Raw genomic sequence first — 23,107 nt, 5'->3', positions numbered from 1 at the left:
ATTTAAACTCTATGAATTTTGGAACTTTCCAGACCGTGATTTCTAATTGCTTTAGCTCATTAGAAAATAGTGAAAACCAGTGGCAGAGATCCAAGAGCAAACGAGCCACCCAGTGTATACAACTCTAAATTCTTAGATTGCTTATGAATTTTTATAATAAAATGGAGAAAAATCTAGTGCAATAACTTAAGTGAGGTTAGGTCAACTGATTATCTAAAATTTGGATATTGAGTTTTTAAAATGTTTCTGTGACACTGAGGTCTTTTGATTCATTCATTCCCCAAGCATTTACTCAGTACCTAATGCCCAGTATTGTACAAAGTGCTAAAGAACTAGAGATGAAAGACGGAGTTCCAATTTTGGCCCAAATAGTGAATATTTAGGTAAGAATGGAAAGCTAAGTAACTTTTCATAAGCAAATCATACCAACTCCCATTTAGATTTTCATGAGTTCCTTATAGTCGTTGACCCATCCATGTGCATTGTAAGCATCATAAGACAAAGTTACCAGTTTTATTCATGCCATTTTGATGGGTTTTCTTATAGTATATGAATCTAAAATGGAAATTCTTTACAATTTTTAATAAAAAGTAGATATACATTCAATATTCATATTTTTTACTTACACTCTACCTATCTGAAGGCTAGGACCCCCCCCCCCCCATTTCAACTATCTGGAGCATTGTAATGAACCAGGCAGTAAACAAAAAAGGACTAAGGAGAAAACAATCCTAAAGCCCATGCATTTTTCTCCAATAAAGTTAAACATTTTCCAAGTCTTTAGGCTAGATAATTATACAATAAAGTAGCCGCTTACATGCAGGATTATCCACCTATGGAGGGAGAAGCAAGAGCTTCTCACGGCAATCAGGGTGCTTGAACCAAGTTCACGTGCAGGAAAAATGAATGTTTCCACCTCCCTTCATGTTCCAAAGATGGCCTTAAGTCATCAAAAAAATGCCAGGTTTTCTTCTGTGTATTCTTGTTGAAAATCTGTGGAAGTAAGTGTTTCACTTTAGAAACATTTCCATCAAAAGAGGTTAAAATAATTTTTCATCATTTAGAGTAGCAGAGTTAAATGGGACATTCACTTACTTGAAACTTCATTCCCTGACGACACTTATTAAATGAGGTATTACAGAATTGAGCTATCATTTATAGAATTCTCATTTGAAAAATTACATAGGACACTCATATATCCAAATCTAATTTTCTCTCTAACCAAAGAACTGGAATGGACCCTGAGAACTTACCTAGTTCCTGGGAAGGATGCCACTAAAGTATTACAGTGAAATGTCTTATATATAAAATTTTGTTTTGTACAGGTCTTGAAGGAAAGATTTCAAACCGAAATGGCAACACACTTAACTTATAAATAGCTATTCAAAGCTAAATGGCCAGCTGCCTGTCTTCTGAAGTTCTATTAAGCTTCACTATTTAATTGCCTGAATGTGGATGTATGATTTGTGTTAGAAAAGAAAGCTTGGTTTGTTGAGTGTGTCTCGTAAGTCTTGTTGACTTATTTAATGACCTCTTCATCCTAGGGCACTTAGATCAACATAATACATTTTGAAGAAGAATCATAGGTACCATCTTGTGAAATAAATGGAAGATGTAGATGGTAAAGTTTCTACTTTTTCTAGTCTGACAATTTCCATGCTGATTTATGACATTTGGAAATTGTTTGTTGCAACAATAAATCTTTAGGTGAATTTCCCTTGGATTTGGACTATCTGGGTACAGGACATAAAGATAGGACACTGCTCCATAGCAAATGGTTTTTGCTTGCCATTTCATAGACATCAGCCCATACCAAGCAATTCATTATTTTCTAAGGTTGAAGCAGCTGTGGATTATTATAATTATGAATTTATTATGTCCCTGCCAATCTACTATGAATCCTAATTCAAACTTTACATGTCTCTTTGGAACCTTGTTAATTTTCTTGTGATAATGTGGTTCCTGACAAATGACAGTTGTGAGAATCCAAAGTTGCTCAAGTTAGTTCTTTATGGTGCATCGCCAGTTGCCCATTGTTTCTAGAATGCCTAATGACCTTTTCATTTTTAATGTTACATCCAGTTAAAGCAGCTACTCTTTATAATGCCTGGCTGCATTTTTATCCACCCATTTCCTCTGAGGATTGCTACAGAGCTGATGTTGCCCCTGACTTTTTAGGCTATATGGTCAAGTGGAAAGAAATAGAATAGTAAGAAGTCTCTCTGGGGTGTTAGATATTTTAAATCCCTTTGTTGGGTTCACATAATAAATTGTATGTACTTAATGTTTTAGAACTGATCAAATTGCTTTGTGATTACCTCTTTCGTCATTTCTGTAGCTAGATTGTGAGCTCTGTGTGGGTGATGACTCTGTATAACTTATTTGTGTACACCTGGAATGCAACACACTGTTCAATACATGAAGGCAAATAATAGATGGGACCTCAACAATATCAGTAATATGTATACATATAAATAATGTGTATATACACGCACCTGCTGATTTTGCTTTAGTTTGGCTATTTATCTATACCAGGGTTTGGCAAACTTTTTCTGTAAAGAGCCATATAACAAATATTTTAGGCTTTGTATATCATATGTACTCTGTCTGCCACTGAAGTTGGAAGCAGCCATAGACAATATATAGCAATTGGTCAGGGCTGTGTCCCAGAAAAACTTTATTTACAAAAACAGGTATTTGGGCTGTAGTTTGCCACCCTGGATTTAGATCAAGGCTCATAAACAGGTTTCATCTCTTGTGCTAATTTTGATTGGCAGCTCCCTGGAATACAGTATTGAGGAGGATTCTCAGTATGGGTCTGAGCTCAATGACAAATAATTCTTCGATTGAATATAACGTCTGCCAGAAGCATTATTTTGGTCCTTTCTATAATTCATTTTAGGGGCACTGTGACTGGTGCAAATGGTTGCCTTTATTTCTTTGCTTTGGGTGCCAGGGAACTCAATCGGTTTTTAACTCATATTTAACAAATAAATGGAATCTTAAGGCATATATTTTGTGTCTCAAGTTTATCCCTGGGTTCATCTCAATTTTACTATTTTATTTTTCTTAGCCCCAAATTCCTAAAACTTGCCCACATGAAATATTTTGGAACTACAGATTTTGTTGAAGAGCAAAGGACTATGAGAGATGGGGGGTGGGGGGGACATCTGCAAAACATCAGCAATCATATTTACCTTTTGGGGTTGTGAGGATTAAATGAAGTAATTTATATAAAGTACCAAGCGTAGTACCTGGCACACGATAAGAACTCAGTAAATGGTAGCTGTTAAGTATACACCTACGAAAGAGCTGGGCCAGCTCACCCAGAAGGATACATTCACATTTCTTAGGATTCTCCGGCCACCCTCCCGGGTAGGTGGGGAAAATCCTGGAGATGTGAATCACAATTACTCAGATTTTATCTTTCTGAATGAAGTCTCTCCCAGTGGGAAATACTAAGCTACAGGATACACTTGAGTCTTTTTTTCTACTGTTTTGTTGGTGGGGAACTTTCTGCATGGAATAGGACCATGTAGGGATCATGCAGTGGGGAGACCATTGGGCTTCTTTCTTACCCTGCTGAGGTACCTTCCATACATTTCTTATAAGAAGTTTCATTTTATTTATTTTATTTTATTTCATTTTAGTTTTATTCCTCTGACTTTTGGGGCAGGAAGTTTACAACTTGGGACGAATGATTCCAAGCTAGTTTATGCTTATTAGTTGATGCTATTTTAGCTCATCTTCAAATAAATTAATTAAATTAAATTAAATAAATGAACATATCTTCTGACGTTAAAAAAAAAAGAATAGTATAAGACACCCAGAAGTGTTATGATTCTGTATGTTATTGCAAAAAGGTCAAAATCTGGTGTAAATTCAACACTTGAGAGTAATGTGGAAGGAAAGCGAAGGCTCTACCAGTTGCCTAAACAAAGATAGGCAACAGTGTGAGGACGAGGTGAGAAAGATAAAAAATTAAAAATACACGAGGCATTAACTGAGGAGGTCAAGAGCTTGTTGGAGCCCATTGTTGTTCTTAACTCAACTTCTATATAAGAAACCCATGTTAATGAAAAGAAATTCAGAAACTACCCCCTCCCGTAGAAAGTTATTATTGGTTTAACTGGGGCAAGTGTAGTGCGTATTGCTCCCTTGCATATGCTCCGCGGTGGACTCGGTGGCCCACTATCTCACACCTCAGAGTACAAGTCCTATAAAATGGCAACTTTTATTCCTTTTGGCTCTCACTGATCCACATTTTAGAAAATCCATAACAATGAAATATGCCCTTTTTACTGCCTGTATTGACCTCTTCTTAACTCTTGATTCCTTACCCCTGTACCTGTGCACCTGCTGGTTTTTAGATCTCTGCTCAAGCGTCATTCTCTCAGAGAAGCCTCCCTTCTCCCCACCAGGTTGTTTAGGTTTGTTATATCCCCTCAAAGAACCTTATTCCTTTCCTTAGAGCACTTCTTTTATATTTATACACTTACTTAAGGGACTACATATTTGGTTAATTTTTGTCTCCCCACCATGAGAGCAGAGACATGTCTCCTTTGCCCACCATTTATTCCCAACAACTAGCATGGTGTCTGGCACATAGTAGGCAATAAATATTAATTGAAAAGGATGTAAGTCTGGCCCATGACTGCATGCCTGCTCATCCAGCTCTTGTTGTTTGGGGTTGAAGTAGAACTTGGAAAAGGATATATTTTTCTCTGTAAGGTCCGTGAACTATTTGCCCATTCAGATTTTAAAACGTGTCATTTTATATTTACATAGGCAGGCACATTCACTGCTAAATTATAGCTTTGCCACGCAATTAGGTATCCCATTTTCCTCTTGCTAAAATAAGATACCCTTTCAAACTCTGTATGCAAAGTTATGCAACACGGCTGGTGATGCTGATTTGCTTTCCTTTCTGCGACATTTTGCTGCGATTCTCCAGGCTTCAGAATTCCACTGGCAGTTCCCGGCAGAGGTCAAGTCGGTGTTCTGACCATGCCTGGGCATGGTCAAGAGGGTATCACTGTGTTTTCAAGGTGCTTTGCCACAGGTCATTTTGTGGCCTGTTTCACACAGCTTGGTGAGACCTGCTTGATTGCGCACAAGCTGTTTGGAAAAGGGTTCCAGGTGCTCCTGGCATCAGAAGTACTCAAGGTCAGTTAACTTGCTTTAGGGAGGGCTCGGCCTTTGAGAGGCTGAACAGATTGGCAATTTTATACAATAAAAAAAAGCCTGTGGTGTGGAGGGTAGACAGGCCGTGTGGGAATGTCACTGCATACAGTCAAGGTTTTTACAAGAATTAAAAATATTTACTTGTCAGACTGAGTCCTGGGGGATGCAGAAGGGCTGTTGTCGTGGAGGGTCTGGTATAGCTTTGGACATACATCAGAATTTGTTGTACAGCTTTACAAAAATATGCACACCTACACCTTATAAAATCAGAACTCTAAGGGGTAGAAACTGGTAGGTTTCACCCTTTAGTGAGCTTGTTAAAAAACACAGCACAAGTTTAAAAAGCAGATTCTAGAGTCCCACCCGAAATATCTTGATTTACTAAATAGGGAGCAGAACCCATAGTCTGCATTTTTAAGAAGACATCCCCTACCCCCATCCCAGTAGTAATGCCCCCGAGAAACACTGATCAAGTCCATCCGCCAAATTTTGTAGAAAAACTAACGCCCTGTCCCAGGGTCCTTTCCGTGAGTGGATCTAATAAGGCTTCTTGAGATCTGGTTCGTGAACTTCATGCTTGGGTTCCGAAAATGGGACACTACACACACACACACACACACATACACACACATACACATTATGTATAGCACACATTATATATACATACCTAGGAGTCTGTTTTCTTTTGTATATTTTTAATTTCTTTTTTCATATGTATGTATGTATTTTCATATGTATGTATTTTCATATGTATATATGTATGTATATAGTGTGTGTGTGTGTGTGTGTGTGTGTGTGTTTCTGGGAAGAGGATCCATTGCTCTCCTCAGATTTTCATTTAGGTTCAAAATTATACAAAAACAACAAGAAACACTTTCTTAGTTTGAGATACAACGGGGGCTGGCTATGTCCAGAGTAGCCGTCCTGTTTCCTGTGGTATTAAATAAGATTTGGTGCTCAAGGAGGATAAAACAGTATGACGTTTATATAAATGGCAGAAGACTGGCAAATGTCAGAGCGATAGGAAGAAACACAATGGGCTCGGTCCTTTTGTCTTTTATGTTTGTGATCATATAGAACTAACATTGATAGAGCATTAAGCTTCGTTTTCAAGTACCCCCTATGCATTTGATGTCAGGGCAACCCGTCCGTGTGAAAACACTTTTGTCCCACCTGTTAGTTGCTCATAAATTAGTGGGGCGGCAAATAGGTGACTGGAGAGACCGTGTGAGTGGTTGAGAGCTGTGGTAGAGGTCCGAATGAGAAGGACGGGACAGGTGAGGGAAACAGTAGCTTTTGTTCTGGAAGACTAGTTTTACAACCCAAGTAACGACTCCTGTCTGCACAGGAGGAGTTTTGAACCAATGTGCATTCAGTAGATGCTACCGAATGCATTCTTTACTTCCCTGTGTGTGAGATACCACAGATTAAGGGTTTTTTTCTTAGGTTAGCCTCAGAAAAGTCTTGCAGGTGGAGCCAGAGATGGAGAAGAGTAAATTGAAGCTTAAAGTAGTGCGTATTTCTGTGTTTTCCTCCATGCAGAGTTAAATCTCAGAGAAATAATGTCTGTCTGTCCTGACCTTCACTTTCCCACTTTGCAGCTCTTTCCCAGGAATTTCTCTAGGTGCTTTACTGCTTCTCATTTTACATCCCTGTATGTAAAAACCTGCTCATCTTGTCCACATTAAGGCTGAACATTTCTTATTGTATTACTCCTTCAGATGTTTGCCTTTTGATAGGGGAAGAGCTAGCATAAACCAGACATTGAAAGTTCCATACAGAAAATGGAATGGTAGAATGAGCTAGTTACCAGCTTCCTGGACAGAAAGATAGACCCTTCTCCACACCTCCACCACACATACAAGAAGCTTAAGTCAAATACTGGCTTTGAAGGCACTTTTTAAAGTCATACCAGGCTGGGGACATCAGCTCAATTGGCATTGGCCTTGGACTTCCTTGCCAGCCTGGCCACACCTACTCTTTGGAGGTGCTCCCCGAAGAGCCTGACAGGTAGCTGTGGAGCAGAAGCCAAGTGAGGCCCAAGAAGGGTTCTCTGGCCCTATGGCCAGCCAAGGAGCATTTTGTCTGACTGTGTTCTCGCTGCCTCCATAAGGGACTGCTCGATTGTTACAGCTACAGAGTTCGTTTTGATTAGTAACTCGTGAGTGTTTTATAATTCATTTATAACTGTTGGTTCCATTGGCTTCCTGAATCACCAAGGGCATTTTCAGTTAGCATTCTGCATGGAACTTTCTGGAACACTTTTGGATAGCATCTAGGAAAATTAGTATTTCCCCAAGCCCAAGATTCAGAAATGGAGGGGAATTTTATCAGTAATTAACCATAATTTTCTTTGAAAAATGCAACATTTTTCTCTCTCTAAACAAACATTGCCTTACTTTTTTCTTCTATAGATCTCAAGTGTATGGAATATGAAACAGTTTCTTACTTCTTTCTATAACTGCTGAAATGATAGGAACTCACCTATCACAAAAATTTAACAAGACTGCTTTGGCTGAGTTCTGCTTGTTTTCTCAACAGATTTATGAAAAAAGTCTGCTGGTAGGCTGTTTTTATGTTGCCATCTCTCAGGAGAACTTAGATGTGTATGTGTGCTTTAAGAAAAAAATTAGGGGCGCCTGGGTGGCACAGCGGTTAAGCGTTTGCCTTCGGCTCAGGGCGTGATCCTGGCGTTATGGGATCGAGCCCCACATCAGGCTCCTCCGCTAGGAACCTGTTTCTTCCTCTCCCACTCCCCCTGCTTGTGTTCCCTCTCTCGCTGGCTGTCTCTATCTCTGTCGAGTAAATAAATAAAATCTTAAAAAAAAAAAAAAAGAAAAAGAAAAAAATTAGAAGAAGGACCATGGCCCTTGTATAGTCTAATCCCCCTTGACTCTCTAGAATGTGTGTAGTAACGGAGGGGCAAAGACTTCATGAATCATCACTTTGGTATAGAGAAATAATTTCACCTTTTCCTCAGACTATAAACAGATGAACTTTTTAATCCCTCAGAGTTTGAATATAGATTTGACCAAAGTAGTAAGATTAGGAAAATAGACCACGTGGCTAAACAATGTTCGATACCTTGGTTAATATAGCTTACTGCGATGGGAGAACAGGGATCTAGAAAAGGAAGGTACTTTGGTTTTTATATCTATATAAAACAACCATCTGCAGTCTGGGAAGCCATCCCTCAAGGAGTGGAATTTGAGTTATATTTTCACACTCGGACATGCTGGGTGCTACCACGAGAATAAGGCCTCAGATCAAATATGGATCAGATGACTGATAAAGTTATTAAAGGTTTGTCACTTGAAGAATCCCAGGCGAATCGTCCTGAATAATCTATAACTTAGCAGTCAGCACCTTTATGATTAAACTAAATGAAAACTTCAATCTCCATATTAAGTAGGTAATATGATTTCAAGTCCCTCACTTGCTGAGCGCTATGCCCTCTGTGGTGGTCATTTTGTCACACGACTGACTAACATTTTTACAGCCGCAGCTTTGGTTCTCCAGAGCAATCTCAAATCTTCATAATAAGCAACGGATTTCATTTTTATACTTCAGGTTTGAGCCTGGAACTTTGTCCTGATGTAGTCTCTCTTGGAGGAATCAAATTCGCCTTCTTGAGCCAGGATTATGAATTCAGGAGTGCAGGATGGTCCTCTCAAAGATGCCTTTCTGATTTAAATAACCCCCTCCAGGTTAGAAGTGGCAGAGACTAAAAATGGCAAGAAATGAGGCTCTTGGCAGGTGTGAGAGAGGAACAGCTCCCCTGCCTTATGTCCTCTTTCTGGTGGGCAAGGGCATTCACTCTGACTTTGTTTTAAAGTGCCTGGAGCCACAGAGCAGTTGTCGAAACTTAATGATATGTTACCCTAAGAAAGATGGATTCCAAGGTGGACCTAAGTAAATGAATGTGTGATCTGTGTGCTGGCTGCTGCCAAATTGTACTCACTTCCCTTCAAGGGCAGGCAGTCCTTGTCTGCAATAGAAATACTCCTTACTCCCTTCTCTCTTCTCTCTTCCTGTAGCATGAATTTTGAAGGATCTCCTTTATGGTCTCTCCTTGATCTTGTGAATATCTAGCTATCTTTCCTGGGTCACCGTTTCCCAAAATTCAGCTTTTCGTCCTGCTCAGTATTTGCAGAATTGATTTCCCATCTTAGCTCTTAAGGTCTTCGTCACACCAAAGTCTGCTTCTCACCTAAAGGGTCACTGATCGGATGTGCCTAGAGTCAGATCCAGCACTTCATTGTGTATGAGAGCACTGTTGCCTGTGGTTAACATGGGTCCAAGGATCAGCCCTGATAGTCTCTTTTTGACCCAGTTTTAAAAGCCTGTGTTCATTCACAGTCAACACTCATCTGAAGCAGTAGCACTGTGTGTTCCAAGGCAGGCATACGATATGGTATAAATATAAACTGAACGATGCTACCATCAATTGTTTGTCCCATTCATGTCAATGGAGAATTTCTTTCAGCCAAATTACAATTGTGTGTCCGTGTACGTGTGTACGTGTGTGTGTGTGTGTGTGTGTGTGTATGTGTGTGTTTGCATTAAATAAAACAAAGGGGAAGGGGTCATTTATAAAATCAGAGAATTTGAAAGATATTAAAATTCTGCCACTTCTTTTTTATCTTGGCAAAGTGTACTCTAGACCATCCTTGAGACAAAAGTGGGTATGTCTTTTTAAGATGCATTTCCAGGTTCTGTAATCTTAGAATCTCATTTGTTAATGTTTCAGCGTTGCTTTGAAATTGGGTCCTTACATCAGAACTAGCATTTATAACACAGACAATTACAAACTTCGTGATAAAAGCCATTCCTTGGGGGGACACCTGGCTGGCTCAGTAAGCGGAGCGTGCGACTCTATCTAGTTGGGGTTGTGAGTTTGGGCTCCAGAGAGAGCCCAATTTTATTTTACTTAAAAAATTAAATCTTTCAAAAAATCCATTTCTTCGTTTTAAAAAATCTTTTTAAGAAGAATTTTCTTCATTTATTTGTGTGTGTGTGAGAGAGAGAGAGAGAGACAGAGCACAAGTAGGGGGAGCGGCAGAAGGAGAAGCAGGCTCCCAGCTGATCATGACCTGAGCCGAAGGCAGACGCTTAACTGACTGAGCCACCAAGGTGTCCATTAAAAATATCTTCTAAGTAAGAATTTGTTGAGTTTAGAGGGTGCTTTCCTTTTTTTGAACACCATACCTAAAATTTTTAAATATAAAATTACATATGGTAAACTAAGTCTTAGAATTGGGAATAAGATAGAATACTTGATTAGAAAGGTAGGGGCAAAAACTTCAAAACTCCTGCAGCTGTGAAATATGCAGTATTAAATAAAAATTATGAAGCATATTTTCATTAATGACATCAGAAGGCTGTTTTTATATCTGTTCAAAATGGATAGTAACTTGACCTCCGCAGATTCTGAGGGAAAAATTCTAAAAGTGATTTGAACGTAGGTCTAATTTGCTCGTGATCTTTCTCAAATGGGGGCTCCATTAGAATTTAATTTAATATCACCTAATATCTTTTCTTGAAAATAGCTTTTGCCTTCCTAGAACTTGTAACCAAAGTTATTTGTCTGGTATTTTCTTTTGAGTGCTGTTAAATAAGTCTAATACTTTCTCCTCGTGGAGGTTTTTCTTTTTTGAGTGGCGGTGATGGAGGTGGGTAGTCTTCAGGCTTACAGTTTGGTGTTCAAAAGTAAGTTTCTTCTGTTTCACCTTACCAGTTTTCCCATTTACGTTCAATATCACCACCTCATCTTTAGCTTCCGGTTTTGCAACATGGAAGCCGTTTTACAAGTTTTTCTTTCCCATTTGTCACCGCACTTGGCTCAAGTCCCCTTTTGTTCTCTTCTCAGGGCCTTTATCCCAGCCTGGGGCTGCTTTACCTTACAGAAGGAATGACCACAGTATACATCGCCTTCTTTTTTAAAAAAATTTTTTTCTCTTTTGGCTCACACACGGTTGGTGTTTCCCGCTCCACCACTTACTGCAGAGCCAGGGATAAATTATTTAACCTCTCTAAGTCTGTCTCCTCATCTCTAGAAACCTGTCAGGGTTGTTGTGAGGATTAAATAAGCGAAGCCACATCAAGCATTCAGCTCGACGCCTGCACATAGAAAGTGGGCAAGCATTTTCTACCATTTTGATTTTAGAAAATTTGGAAAAGGCAGAAAACTACATAGACAAAAAAAATTAACATCCCCTGAACTCTTACTACTCTGAGATAACTGTGATCAATATTAATATATTTCAGCCAATTTTTTCCTCTCACATGTAGTATACAAACTACTTTGTAATCTGCTTTTCATTATGAACATTTTCCCACATAATGTAGTGTTCTTTCATAATTTGATTTTGAACAGTTGCGTTGTATTCCACTGCATGGATGCCCAATAATTCAGTCAACCAGTTTCAAGACCGATTTTGTTATCATGAATAATACTTTGATAAACATGTTTAGACATAAATCTCTAGGCTCATCTTTAACTTTTTCTTAAAATTTAAGTTCCTAGAAAGGCAATTACTAGGTAAAAGCTATAAAGTGTTTTAAAATTTTATTACATTTTTTTTCATTTTCTGTCCAAAGAGATTGTCCAATTTATACTCCAATCACAGTGTAAAAGACCAGTTTTCCTTTCCTTCAGACTTTTTATTTGTCTCTGTGCTTTAATTTTATTCAAGTGCATTTTTTATTTTTAAGTAGGCTCCATGCTGGGTGTGGAGCCCAACACAGGGGCTTGAACTCATGACCCTGAGATCATGACCTGAGTGGAGATCAAGAGTCAGGCTTTTAAACAAATGAGCAACCCAGGTGCCCCCCTCAAGTCCATTTTATTTATTTGTTTGTTTGTTCGTTTGTTTGGAGAGCAGGAGTGCGGGGGAGGGGCAGAGGGAGAGACTCTTAAGTGGAGCCTGACTCGGGGCTCAATCTCATGCGGTGAACCGAAATCAAGAGTGAGACGCTAACCAACTGAGCCACCCAGGCGCCCCCTCCTCCAGTGCATTTTAAACTCAGCTCCAAGCACATTCTTTCTCAAACAAGATGTGATCCTTTATTTCACTCTAAGATGTTCAGTGTTTCCTATTACTAACTACTACAAATCAAAACGCCCTGGTTTAACAGGGAGTTAAAACTTCTATACCTGCCAAGCTCTCTTTTACTCCTAGTTTTTATCAACTTCATCTCTTAATATTTCTTCCTGTGAACTCACATTCACTACTTTTTAGATTGTTTTTCTTTCCTCCAGTAAGTGCCTCTTACCTCAAAACCGATCTATAAACTCCAGTGATTTCTTGATTCTTTTCTTGTCCCCTTTCCTCGATGTTTCTTCCTAGAGGCCATTTAACACTTAATATGGCTCATATAGTAAATAAATATGTTAATTTATCTCAAGACATGCATGCATTTTTTTTAATTGCTTTGTGAAGAGTGTTTGTCCCATATTTCATGTGTGTGTTTTGTGTGCACATTAAACTTGCAGGTTCCTTTATGGCCGAGGTTTGTTCTCGCGGCAGCGGCAGTTCTAATGCACTTTACTCAGCAGACACCCAATAAGATAGAATTGGCTGGCTGACAGGTTTTTAAGATGAATTGTGAAGCATTTAGCAGCGTTTAATATACTTGCACCCCCCATTCTTTCATATATATTGATTATTTCTTAAAGAACATACCACTGTAATAGTAAATAGTTTTTTAGCCTAATAACCAGTATCACCTTTCTACCTACTAGGTTTCCAAATTTAGACCCTTAGTCATTCTGCTTTTCTTTTATCCTTTTGAGTATTTTTTACAGGGTCTGCTCTGGCCCTTTACTGTCTTTCAGACTGAAGTTGGCTTCTGTAAGAAGGTACACTGGCTGGGCACCTTTTGTGTCCTGCCTCACAAGCTTTTAGTTCATCTCTCCAGCTGCTAACCATCTGCTCACGTGTGACCTGGGGAACCTGGGAACTACGCATCTTCCACTCGCGCTGAGGCTTCTCTGCGATCCTCTGAATAAGTACAAACTTGAACTCTTTGCAGAGTGAACCTCTGCAAGGCAGCCCTCAACTGAGGGGCCCAGTTCTGGGGTATGGTCCACATGACTCCTCCGAGGGTCCCTAGTGGAAGCAAGCCCATTGCCGAATGAATTAAAAAAGACGAGGGAGAAGATCAAGCAATTATTAAGAGGGGCTCTTTAAATAAAGCTTCATATACAGCTCTGTATGTGAAGTACATAATTTGCTATTTTGGCGTATAAATGACGATTTGGGTTTAAGCTGTTTGCTTTCGTAAAATAATGGCATCAATGATAATTAAAGAGTAAGTGTAGTATAGTACCATTTGCCGGTAGAAAATGACTCCTAGGCTCTATCTGGAATCATGAAAGCAAGTTCGGACTGCAGGCAAAGAATTATGAACTGTCAGAAGATTTTCTCCAAAGTCTATCTCAAAATACCTGATTCTTGGATATAGTCAAGATATTAAACTTCTTTGGTGCAAAGCCAGACTGGGGAACTAAAATACTTACCCTATACAAATACCTGTATAAACACTTGAAAGACTGTTGGCTGCTATTAGGTGTTCACTAACAGAATTTGTAGCATTTGAGCCAAACTTTGAAGTATGTGAAGGACTAGCCAAAACCAGTAAGTTCTCTACTTTTATTCACGAAGTTATTCCAAACAAACAGAATGGTAACAGTCTAAATTGCTGGGGAAAGTATAAAGTACCACACAAATGCAAGATACTGATAATGGTAACAGTATTATTGTTTCTGGAGTGGTTGATTATACGAACATGCAATTTAGGATTTAAACTTCCAGTAGTACTTCTCATTGATTAAAGAATAGGTAAGTCATCTTAAATTTTAATTTCGTTTTTCACTTTTTTAGAATTCCAGTGAAAATTTTAAATTTTTCTTTGTATTATCTGTTCCTTGTGGAATAATTACAATCTCAGTTAATAAGATGACAGCCTGGTGTTGTGTTAAGGTGTAATTGACATATTAGTTTCAGGTATACAATATAATGATTTGGTATTTGTGTATATTATGAAATGATCACCAGGATAAGCCTAGTTAACATTTGCCACCACACATAGTTACAGTTTCTTTCCTTGTGATAAGAATCTTTAAGATCTGTTCTCTTAGCAACTTTCAAATATACTGTACAGTATTATCAACTGTAGCCACCATGCAAAGCATGATATCCGCAAGACTTACTTATTTTATAACTGGAAGTTTGTACCGTTCGACCACCTTTACCTGTTTTGTCCACCCCTACCCCACCAGTCCTTTCTCAGCATCTATGAGTTCAGTTTTGTTTTATTTTGTTTTAGATTGCATAGATAAGTGAGAGCACATGGCATTTGTATGACAGCCTCGTTTTAACACGGGTTCACGCTTGAGCGTAAGGTTTTAACTGCCATTTGTATACATCGAGAGGCTCACCTCAGTATAAAGATGAGTTCTTGAAATATCTTGACAGAATCTAGTATTTTTTTTAAGATTTTATTTATTTATTTGACAGAGAGACAGCCAGTGAGAGAGGGAATACAAGCAGGGGGAGTGGGAGAGGAAGAAGCAGGCTCCCAGCAGAGCAAGGAGCCCGATGTGGGGCTTGATCCCAGGACTGGGATCACGCCCTGAGCCGAAGGCAGACGCTTAACGACTGAGCCACCCAGGCGCCCCCAGAATCTAGTATTTTGCTAGAGTTGCTTTCTCCCTGTTCCTCCTGAGAATCTTTCCCAACAGAAAGAACTCTGTACATGAAGTTGTATTGTTTAGAAATGAAATGCCGGGATGCCTGGGTGGCTCAGTTGGTTAAGCATCTGACTCTTGGTTTCAGGTCATGAGCTCAGGATTGTGAGATGGAGCCCACATCTGGCTTTGCACTCAGAGCATAGTCTGCTTGTCCCTCTCCCTCTGCTCTTCCCCCTGCTCTCTCTAAAATGAATAAGTGAAATCTTTAAAAAAATGAAATGCCAAAATATAACTCCAATGTAGTAAATATATATATATAGAGAGAGAGAGAGAGAAAGAGAGACCCTTTTCAAAGGCCTGTATCATGATTTTAATTAGAAGAGTAAATCAGTAGACAGAATTGGAAGGAAATGTGTACGCTTTCAATAATAGAGAGTATACCAATATTTGTAAAATATGCATTTTACTTTACTTCTGGTACCTCAGAGATTATCTCTTGAATAGCAAGGTAGTATGAGTCTAAAAATAGTTATTCAGCAGTGTGTCTCTTCGTTTTCCAGTGTCGGGAGAAAATTGTTATTAAGTTCTAGAATTAAATATGCTGTGCTAATGTGCTGAGTCCATTTACATTTTATGGAATAATTTTATTTGTTCTGCATTAGATGGCTGGCAGAGAAATTGAATAATGTTTGGTGATATTTTAAAAATTGTAATTCCATCAACAACTGACTTATGGAATCTAAATGTAAATCTGGAAATAAAAAGTGTATGTGCTGTATTTGGCCACTCTGAGGACCCATCTATAACTTTTCCCCACCGTTGCCCAGGAGACTTTCCCTGGGAAGTCAGTTGTCGTTCCGGCAAGCTTCTCTTCATCTTAAATTGTGCTAACATTTAAAAGGAAAACTATGAAAGTTACAAAAAACATCTTAAAGTTAATTCTTAAAAATTGCAATAATAAGAGTACTGAACAATACAGAAATGTGGAGAGTAGAAAGTGAGTATGTTCTGCAATTGGAATATAGCCCACAGTATTTTCTCCCACACGTATCATATTACAGAATATGACATATACATATATGTATGCTTTACATAAAAAGGATATACTGTCACCGGTATTCTGTGACTTTGCTTTTTAACCTTAACTGTATTACCATGACGTTCTTCCTTGTCGGTACATACAGACCTTTCTCATTTTCTTCCAAAGGTTATAGAGCTGTTTGACAAAGGAAAAAAACAAAACAAAACACAACAAACCCCTTTTGATGAGCATGTACTGTATATATGTGTGTGTATAACTCAAACTTGTCTTAAATTATGCAATTAATAGCTGTACAGGAATTAAAAAAAATTTTAACTGTGTGGATGGGTCTTCTAGGCACATATCTCAGAGATAATCCTTTTTAACAGTTTCTTTTATTTACATTTTCAAGTGGTTGTGAGTATAATTTTAAACAATATACGTATGCCTTTATTTGATCAACTTCAGACCCTGTGTGTATGATGCAGGACTGCACTGCAAGGAGGTGCCAAACTTGGCATTCTTAAGAGAGATGTTTTAAGAATTTCAGAATTCCCCGGATTCATACATGCCTCTCTGTTACTTAATTTCTCTCTTAAAGTTCTGTTTAATTTTTAACTGTGTTTCTAAACTGGGAGGGAGAAGAGTATGTTTTCTCCAGCCCCTCAGCAGAGCCTATCAGAATCTTTGGGGAGGTCTTTTTCAAAGTACACATGCCTTCTTCCTACCTCAAATGGAAGCATGCTTACCTGGTTGAAAAATCACTGCATGTAATTTCAGAGGTTACTAGTTAGGAGTGCTTTGCACAGATTGTGTAGCAGAGAAAAAACAAGTGAAGAATTATATATGTATATGTAAGAAATATATATATATATATATATATATATATATATATATATATATATATATATATATATAAAGAGAGAGAGAGAGAGAGAGAGGTGCGCCAAGACATTGGTAAACAGTTCTTTTTCAGGTTAAGGGGCATCATTGTCTTAGATCTCTTCATTCTCTGTTTATCCCATCATTCCATTATCAGCCCCAGCAGAGGACTCTCCTTTCTGTTCACTTCACAAGAGTTCCCGTGGAAGCATTAATGAGCACAGAACATCAAAGCAGAGATGTGGATGCCTTAGCATAGGTGGGCTCACTGCTGGGATGAGTGACTGGCTCCTGCATTCTGGACAAGGGCAAGTCAGGTTTATATCCAGTAAAATTACTATCCTGGGGCCTTCAGAGTTCAGTGGAATAGTTGAAACTCTGAGTATTAACTCTTTGTATGCCAAACCAAATCCATCATCTTTCATACCTTTAAACCTGGTAGAAAATTCCTACAGGTCTGTGAGTCTGTCTATTTGAAGATTCATCTTACTTGGTAGAGTGGAATCTAATAATGACAATGACAAGGGTATGCTTGTCTAAAGGATTGGTTTCATGGTGCTTTGAGTTTCCACGCAGAACCTGAGGGGAAGTAAAAAGCCTAAGATGAGAAATACTAATGCGGTTCTCTACCTGTTTTAACTGCAGACTGCAGCTGAATATGTAAAATCGAGACTCCCAGAGGCCCTTAAACAGCATCTTCAGGACTACGAGAAGGACAAAGAAAATAGTGTTCTGTCTTACCAGACCATCCTTGAACAGCAGATTCTGTCTATTGACCGAGAAATGCTAGAAAAATTGACTGTATCCTATGATGAAGCAGGTATGTTTGTCTTTAACACACACATGCACACACACGTGCACACACACACATACACACAAATTTTTCTCCCTGCAGAAATGTCTTTACAGACTTTGGTTAAATTTAGGCCCTTTTCTGAGGTAGAAGAGGAAGGGCAGACTGGATTCAAAATTATATAATATGGATTAACAGTAGGTTTCTTCTCTGCAGTTTTAGTATCAAAAATTTCATCAAGAGACTTCTAAAAATGGCTCTTAAATCCCTTTAAAATTTTTGCTCTTTTCTTAATGGAATTTTTCTGGCCTTTAACAACCATGCACTCTTATTGATTTAATCGTTAAAAGTGTCACTTCAGTTTTGGATTCCAACTAAAAACTTTTACATCTAATAGTCCCAGGATTGTTACTTGCTTCAAGTATTATTTTTTAATTTCAGAGATTTTATTTTCTAAAGAGGTACCCTTTTTTTCCCTTGAAGTTTCGGGCTGAACTTGACTTTCCTTTCCTTTAGCTCCTCAGATGAATTCTCACCCCTAATACCCCGATGGAAACTTTGGCTTATTACCTGCCATAAGCTCATCCCATCTAAGGGAGTTTCTTAATGAAGGCACAGACAGACCTTCTTATAACACCATTTTAGATTATTACAAGGTCTGTTAGCTAAAACCCAATTTTAGTGAAACCAGTACAGTATTACTTGGAATTTTAAAATCTTTAATAAAATTAAACTTAGGAGAAATATCCTGATTAAAATTGTCATTACTTACCCTTTTCTCCCCCCAATGGAGAAAATATAGGAAAATAGATTGCTAATGGTCAAACGTTGGTAGTATTAACCCCCATTTTAATACCAAGAACTTCTGTTTTTAGTTTCACAAGGAAGTTTTTAGTTTGCATTTTATTTTCTTCCTCATGATCTCAGCGGTCTCTGTGCTGACATTCTTAACATTTGATTTCAAGCTTGAAGAGCAAACAGAAGAGCAAATTTAAAAAGCAAACATCACGCTACATATGCCTAACCACTACAGCAGTTTTCTAGTTACCAGTCCACTCCCATTTACATTCGAGCCTCCAAGCCCTTTACATCCCCGTCAGACAGGACCCACACTTCTAGCCCGAGACATTTCTACTCCTTCTCATTCTCCTTTGCTTATTAATTTTCCAGACACGTTGGCTTTCTTCTGCCTATCAGGTGGCTAGTTATTTGATCTCTGTATTTGTCTTGTTTTTAACATTCTTTTCTTTAGAATTCACATTTATCTCCCTCTCATCCCTAATGAAATAAAAAGGAAGGCTGTGATCAGCCCAATCAAAATAATATAAATATTCATAGACTCTTAGAGATCATAGAACTCATGTAGTCCACCCACTTCCTGTTCCCATAACCATTTTATGCTGAGAAAACCGGGACCCACAGACCTGCCTGAAATCACACAGAGAGATATAGAGCTGGGACTCCAGCCTCCTAATTACTAATCAAGCTGGATTCTCCCCACACTCACACAGGTTCTCATCCCCTCAGAAGGCATTTGTTGAATGCGCAGCAATATCCTAGGCGGTTGGAAGACAAGAGGGAAGAGTGTTGAAAAGGTGGGGAGGAATCTGAGATGTAGAAAAACATAGATGTTGCTTAAAGTCTAGCTGGGGAGCTAAAACATCTGTGTATGACTCCTGGAGTAAAATTCCTGAGAACTAGGGCATAGGCACGCTCTGTCGTAGCCACACGCTGTCAGAGTTAAGCTGAGGGATGTGGAGTAAAGGAATCGTGAAAGTGGCTCAGATTTTCATTTGGGGCCAGCATTAGTTTAAACCCTGAAGGACAAATGATGAACGCGGTTTTATGAAGAGAAGAGAGACACAGTCTGTGTGGACGAAGGGACCCAAGTGGACACCAAGATGACAATGACCATTAGCCCCAACCTCCTCCCACTCACTTGTACCTTCTTCGGGAATAATTTTGCACCCACCTGCACTGCTGGTAAGCAGCTGCTGATCTGCAGAGGTGCACTTGTACGTGGACTTCAGGGGCAAATCCTTTGACATGGGGTGATCAGTAAAGCCTGCAGTGGGAAGCAGTGGGAAGAATACAGAATTGGGAGCTAGAGATCTAAATTGGGGGACTTTCCTCTAGCTTCATATTGGTATGATCTTTAGCAATTTAATCTCTTATAGCCTCTGTCTCTGCATCTATGAAGTTGGGCTAGTAATATCTCACAGGGTAATCATAATAAAACAGCATGTTTGGGGAAGTCCTTAGAAATCATATCGCAAATGCTGCTAATGTTGAATGAGAACAGATTTGGATCTTGTCTGTCCCTCAGACCAGTTTAAAGTACTGTTAAGGGTGTTTTCTTGGCATGTGATGTTCGCAAAGGCAGAGGGAAATTTTTAAAAAAATGAAATTTTAAAAAATGTTCTTCAGATGCTTTGAGAAGTCAAGCAGCATCTGTTTGTTAAATCACCTACTCCGGGCACAGTTTGCCCTGGGTCCTTCCTGCATGAGGCGACACATTTTATGGGGACTGAGCATATGTGTATGAATAAATGAATGTCACTGTGTGTTGTCAGATCAAAAGGTCACTGCCTCCTCCTCCATTACCCATGTTCTAAAGATTTCATTTAAAGAAAGGAGAAAATACAAAAAAGATATTGCTATTTAACAGAAAGATATTTCATCATACTACAAAAGAATTGGGATAGAAAATTGGTATAAAAAAAATATCCAGTACCTTCAGATCTAAACATCCTATCCTAAGACACTCATTTGCTTCAACTGCTTAGCTTCTCATGCTATCCCAGCTTTGATGTTCTTACATTCTTAATTCAGCTCTCCTAGCTCAAGGAAGTAGTTAATTGTTAATTGGACACTAGCCTGGTCTCTAGAGAGGTTAATTTGTCTTTAATGCTCATCCACTGATAAATCAGTCTGAGTGACTTAATGACAGTTGCCACCATCTGTGGCTTCTAAACTTCTAAAAACCAATTAATGAAAAAAAATCCTTAGACACTTGTCTGAAAGCATTGGCTTAGAACCTTTTCTCCCTCCCTCCTCTTTCTTAGTGTTTTCTTCTCAGCATTCTCTCTTTTCCTTTAAGCATACATACCTTAATGCTTTACTCATCAACAGTTCAAATATCCGGCAACCTGACATACCTGAAATTTAGCAAAGAATTGGGCAGTAAGGAAACACCACCGGCAACCATACCGTGTTGCTGAATTCATGGACAAGCCCGTACAACAGAGGCTTTAGATTTTCACCTAGAGTCTATATATGTTTTATTTTATATTGTTCTGATCAGTTAGTTATATTTTCCAGTGTGCTATTTTCTTTTTTAAAATTCTTTTTCTGACTTTGAGTGTTACATTTTTATTGCAGAAATAGAGATAGGAGAATGGTATAAGAGAATAGTAATTCTAGCAATATGGTTGATATTCTGCAGTTTTATATTCTGCTTTCTTTACTTAACATTGGTATGTCAGGGCTTCCTCATTATCAAACCTCTACGTGAAGATAACTTTGACGGCCGCACAATATTCTGTTCTTGAAAGTACTACTCACTAAACATTCTTCTACTATGTTGGACGTTTGTGGTTTTTGTTTTTCCTTCTGCTATAATGAATAATGCTGCAATGAATATGGCGGGCATTTGTCTGCGTTTCATTGTACTCTAGAGAATAAACTGTAGAAAACATGAGTTTAAAATTAGAATTAGAAGGTGGGGAAAGGGGATGATAACTGGAGCAGAGGCACTGAGGGCAGTGAGGAATATGAGTAAAGAGTAAATCCACAGAAACCCACAAAAGCAGTTGTCATATTCCCAGCATTGTACTGCACTCTGTGAAATCAGCATTCATACTCTATATTATAGAGTTGACATCATTGATCTTCATAGTGATGACCTTGATTCACAGAAAGTGTTAGTTATATTTTGTATATAAAAATAGGAATTGTGTAAACCAGTTTAGAAAGATTGTCATCCAAGTGGTTTAAGTTTTGACAGGAATAAAGATGTTTTGTGGTATAATTCAAAGAGCTCTTGGAACCAAAAAGACCCAGACTATATTCTAACTCTACTGCCAACCAGGTATATGATCTTAAGTAAGTCACCAAACCTCCCTAAGGCCCATTTTCCCATAAATCAAAGGCACAGGGGCACCTGGGTGGCGCAGTTGGTTAATTGTCTGACTCCGTTTCGGCTCAGGTCATGATCTCGCAGTCATGAGATCAAGCCCCGCGTCGTGCTCTGCGCTCAGTGAGGTGTCTGCTAAAGTTTCTGTCTCCTCCCGCCACCCCTCCCCATGCTTATGCTCTTTCTCTCCCTCTAAAGTGAATACATCAATCTTAAATAAATAAATACATCTTTAAATAAAAGGCGTGAACAGGATCTCATAGATGTCTTCCATTTCTAAAACTGTAACTGGTCTCTTGACACTGGAAAACTCAGGTTGCCATAGTTTCTGCAATGTTGTATGTAGCTTCATCTTGAACCTTCTGTTTGTTCTATTGCCTTTCTCTTCTCTTCTCACGTAGTCCGTGTAACTTGTACAAAATATCTGACTAAAAAAAATAAAGCCGTCCTTCAGCTTTCTAGGCATCTGCACGTGAAAATGCCTAGACATACTTTTGTTAGTGGAATGAGGTGTGAGACTGTAAAAGTCAAGCAAAACTAGGCTTTGGAAGGAGAGCTTCTGAGCCATCATTTATGGATCCTCATTAAGACAGCTTAGATATTTGTATTAGCATTTATTAATTATTAGCATTTATTAATACTAAGCAAAATTCAGAGTGAGAAGTAAGGTGTATTTTGCATTTGATCTATTAATGTTTTTATTTGGCTTGAAGTACAGGTGCATACACATTTCAATAGGTTCAGTTTAGCATAGAGACATTTACAAAGAAAGCAGTGGCATGATTTGAGAAGAGATCAAAATAGCATTTCACACCGTCTCACAGAGCGTGATTAACATAAATCTTCTTAATTTGTCATAGTGGGCAAAAGTTAAAGGGCTGAAATTGCAGGAGAGGGAATCTTTCCTCGTATTATTTATTTTTATGCTGGTATATTCATATTTCTCTAAATAATCTCAAGTTGTTTTTAAGTTTTTTTTGGTTTGTTTTTTAGTTTGGGCATAAATAAATAACCTCCATATTCTCTTGTTAAGGATAAAGTAGTACGGCTTGTAATGCCTTGTCATTGAGGGAATTGTGAGGAGAGTAGGCCCAGTTATTTGAGAGTGATATTCTCTGCCTCACACTCAGGAACCCTCAGGCATGGGAAACGGGAGTAAAGAGCTGCCCGCCTCCTCCTGGGGAACAGCCAAGTGCACCTGTAGTGGGCGGCCTGCCCAGCTGTGCCCGCTTGCTGCGGGCCACGGACGCAGTTGCCTAAGTTGCTGATCAGAGCTTCATCTCAGAGTTAAACCTAAGACCAGGAAGGATTTTATTTCTGTTCTGACAGTTCACTAGAAACCCATATAGCTTTCCGACGAGCCTATGTTTCCACCTCGTAGAAAGAGCACTTACAAGT

General features: G+C 38.7%; 1 protein-coding gene across 5 annotated transcripts in view; it reads left to right on the top strand.

Moving 5' to 3' along the window:
- The window catches only part of PPM1L (protein phosphatase, Mg2+/Mn2+ dependent 1L), a 281,955-nt gene that overhangs the window by 172,221 nt on the left and 86,627 nt on the right, over window positions 1-23,107 (top strand). For 4 of the 5 annotated variants that reach the window (XM_026497404.4, XM_044383522.3, XM_057316098.1 and 1 more), the window contains exon 2: window positions 17,427-17,601. In XM_026497404.4, coding sequence (XP_026353189.1) covers window positions 17,427-17,601 — 175 coding nt within the window. Of the gene's footprint in view, window positions 1-13,047; window positions 13,824-17,426; window positions 17,602-23,107 lie in introns of those variants that run through there. The other variant, XM_057316099.1, reaches the window with a different exon arrangement.

This window comes from Ursus arctos, unplaced genomic scaffold (assembly GCF_023065955.2).
Source record: "Ursus arctos isolate Adak ecotype North America unplaced genomic scaffold, UrsArc2.0 scaffold_20, whole genome shotgun sequence".
Lineage (NCBI taxonomy): Eukaryota > Metazoa > Chordata > Mammalia > Carnivora > Ursidae > Ursus > Ursus arctos.
The sequence above is the reverse complement of the archived record's forward strand: the minus strand, read 5'-3'. Positions and strand labels throughout refer to the sequence as shown.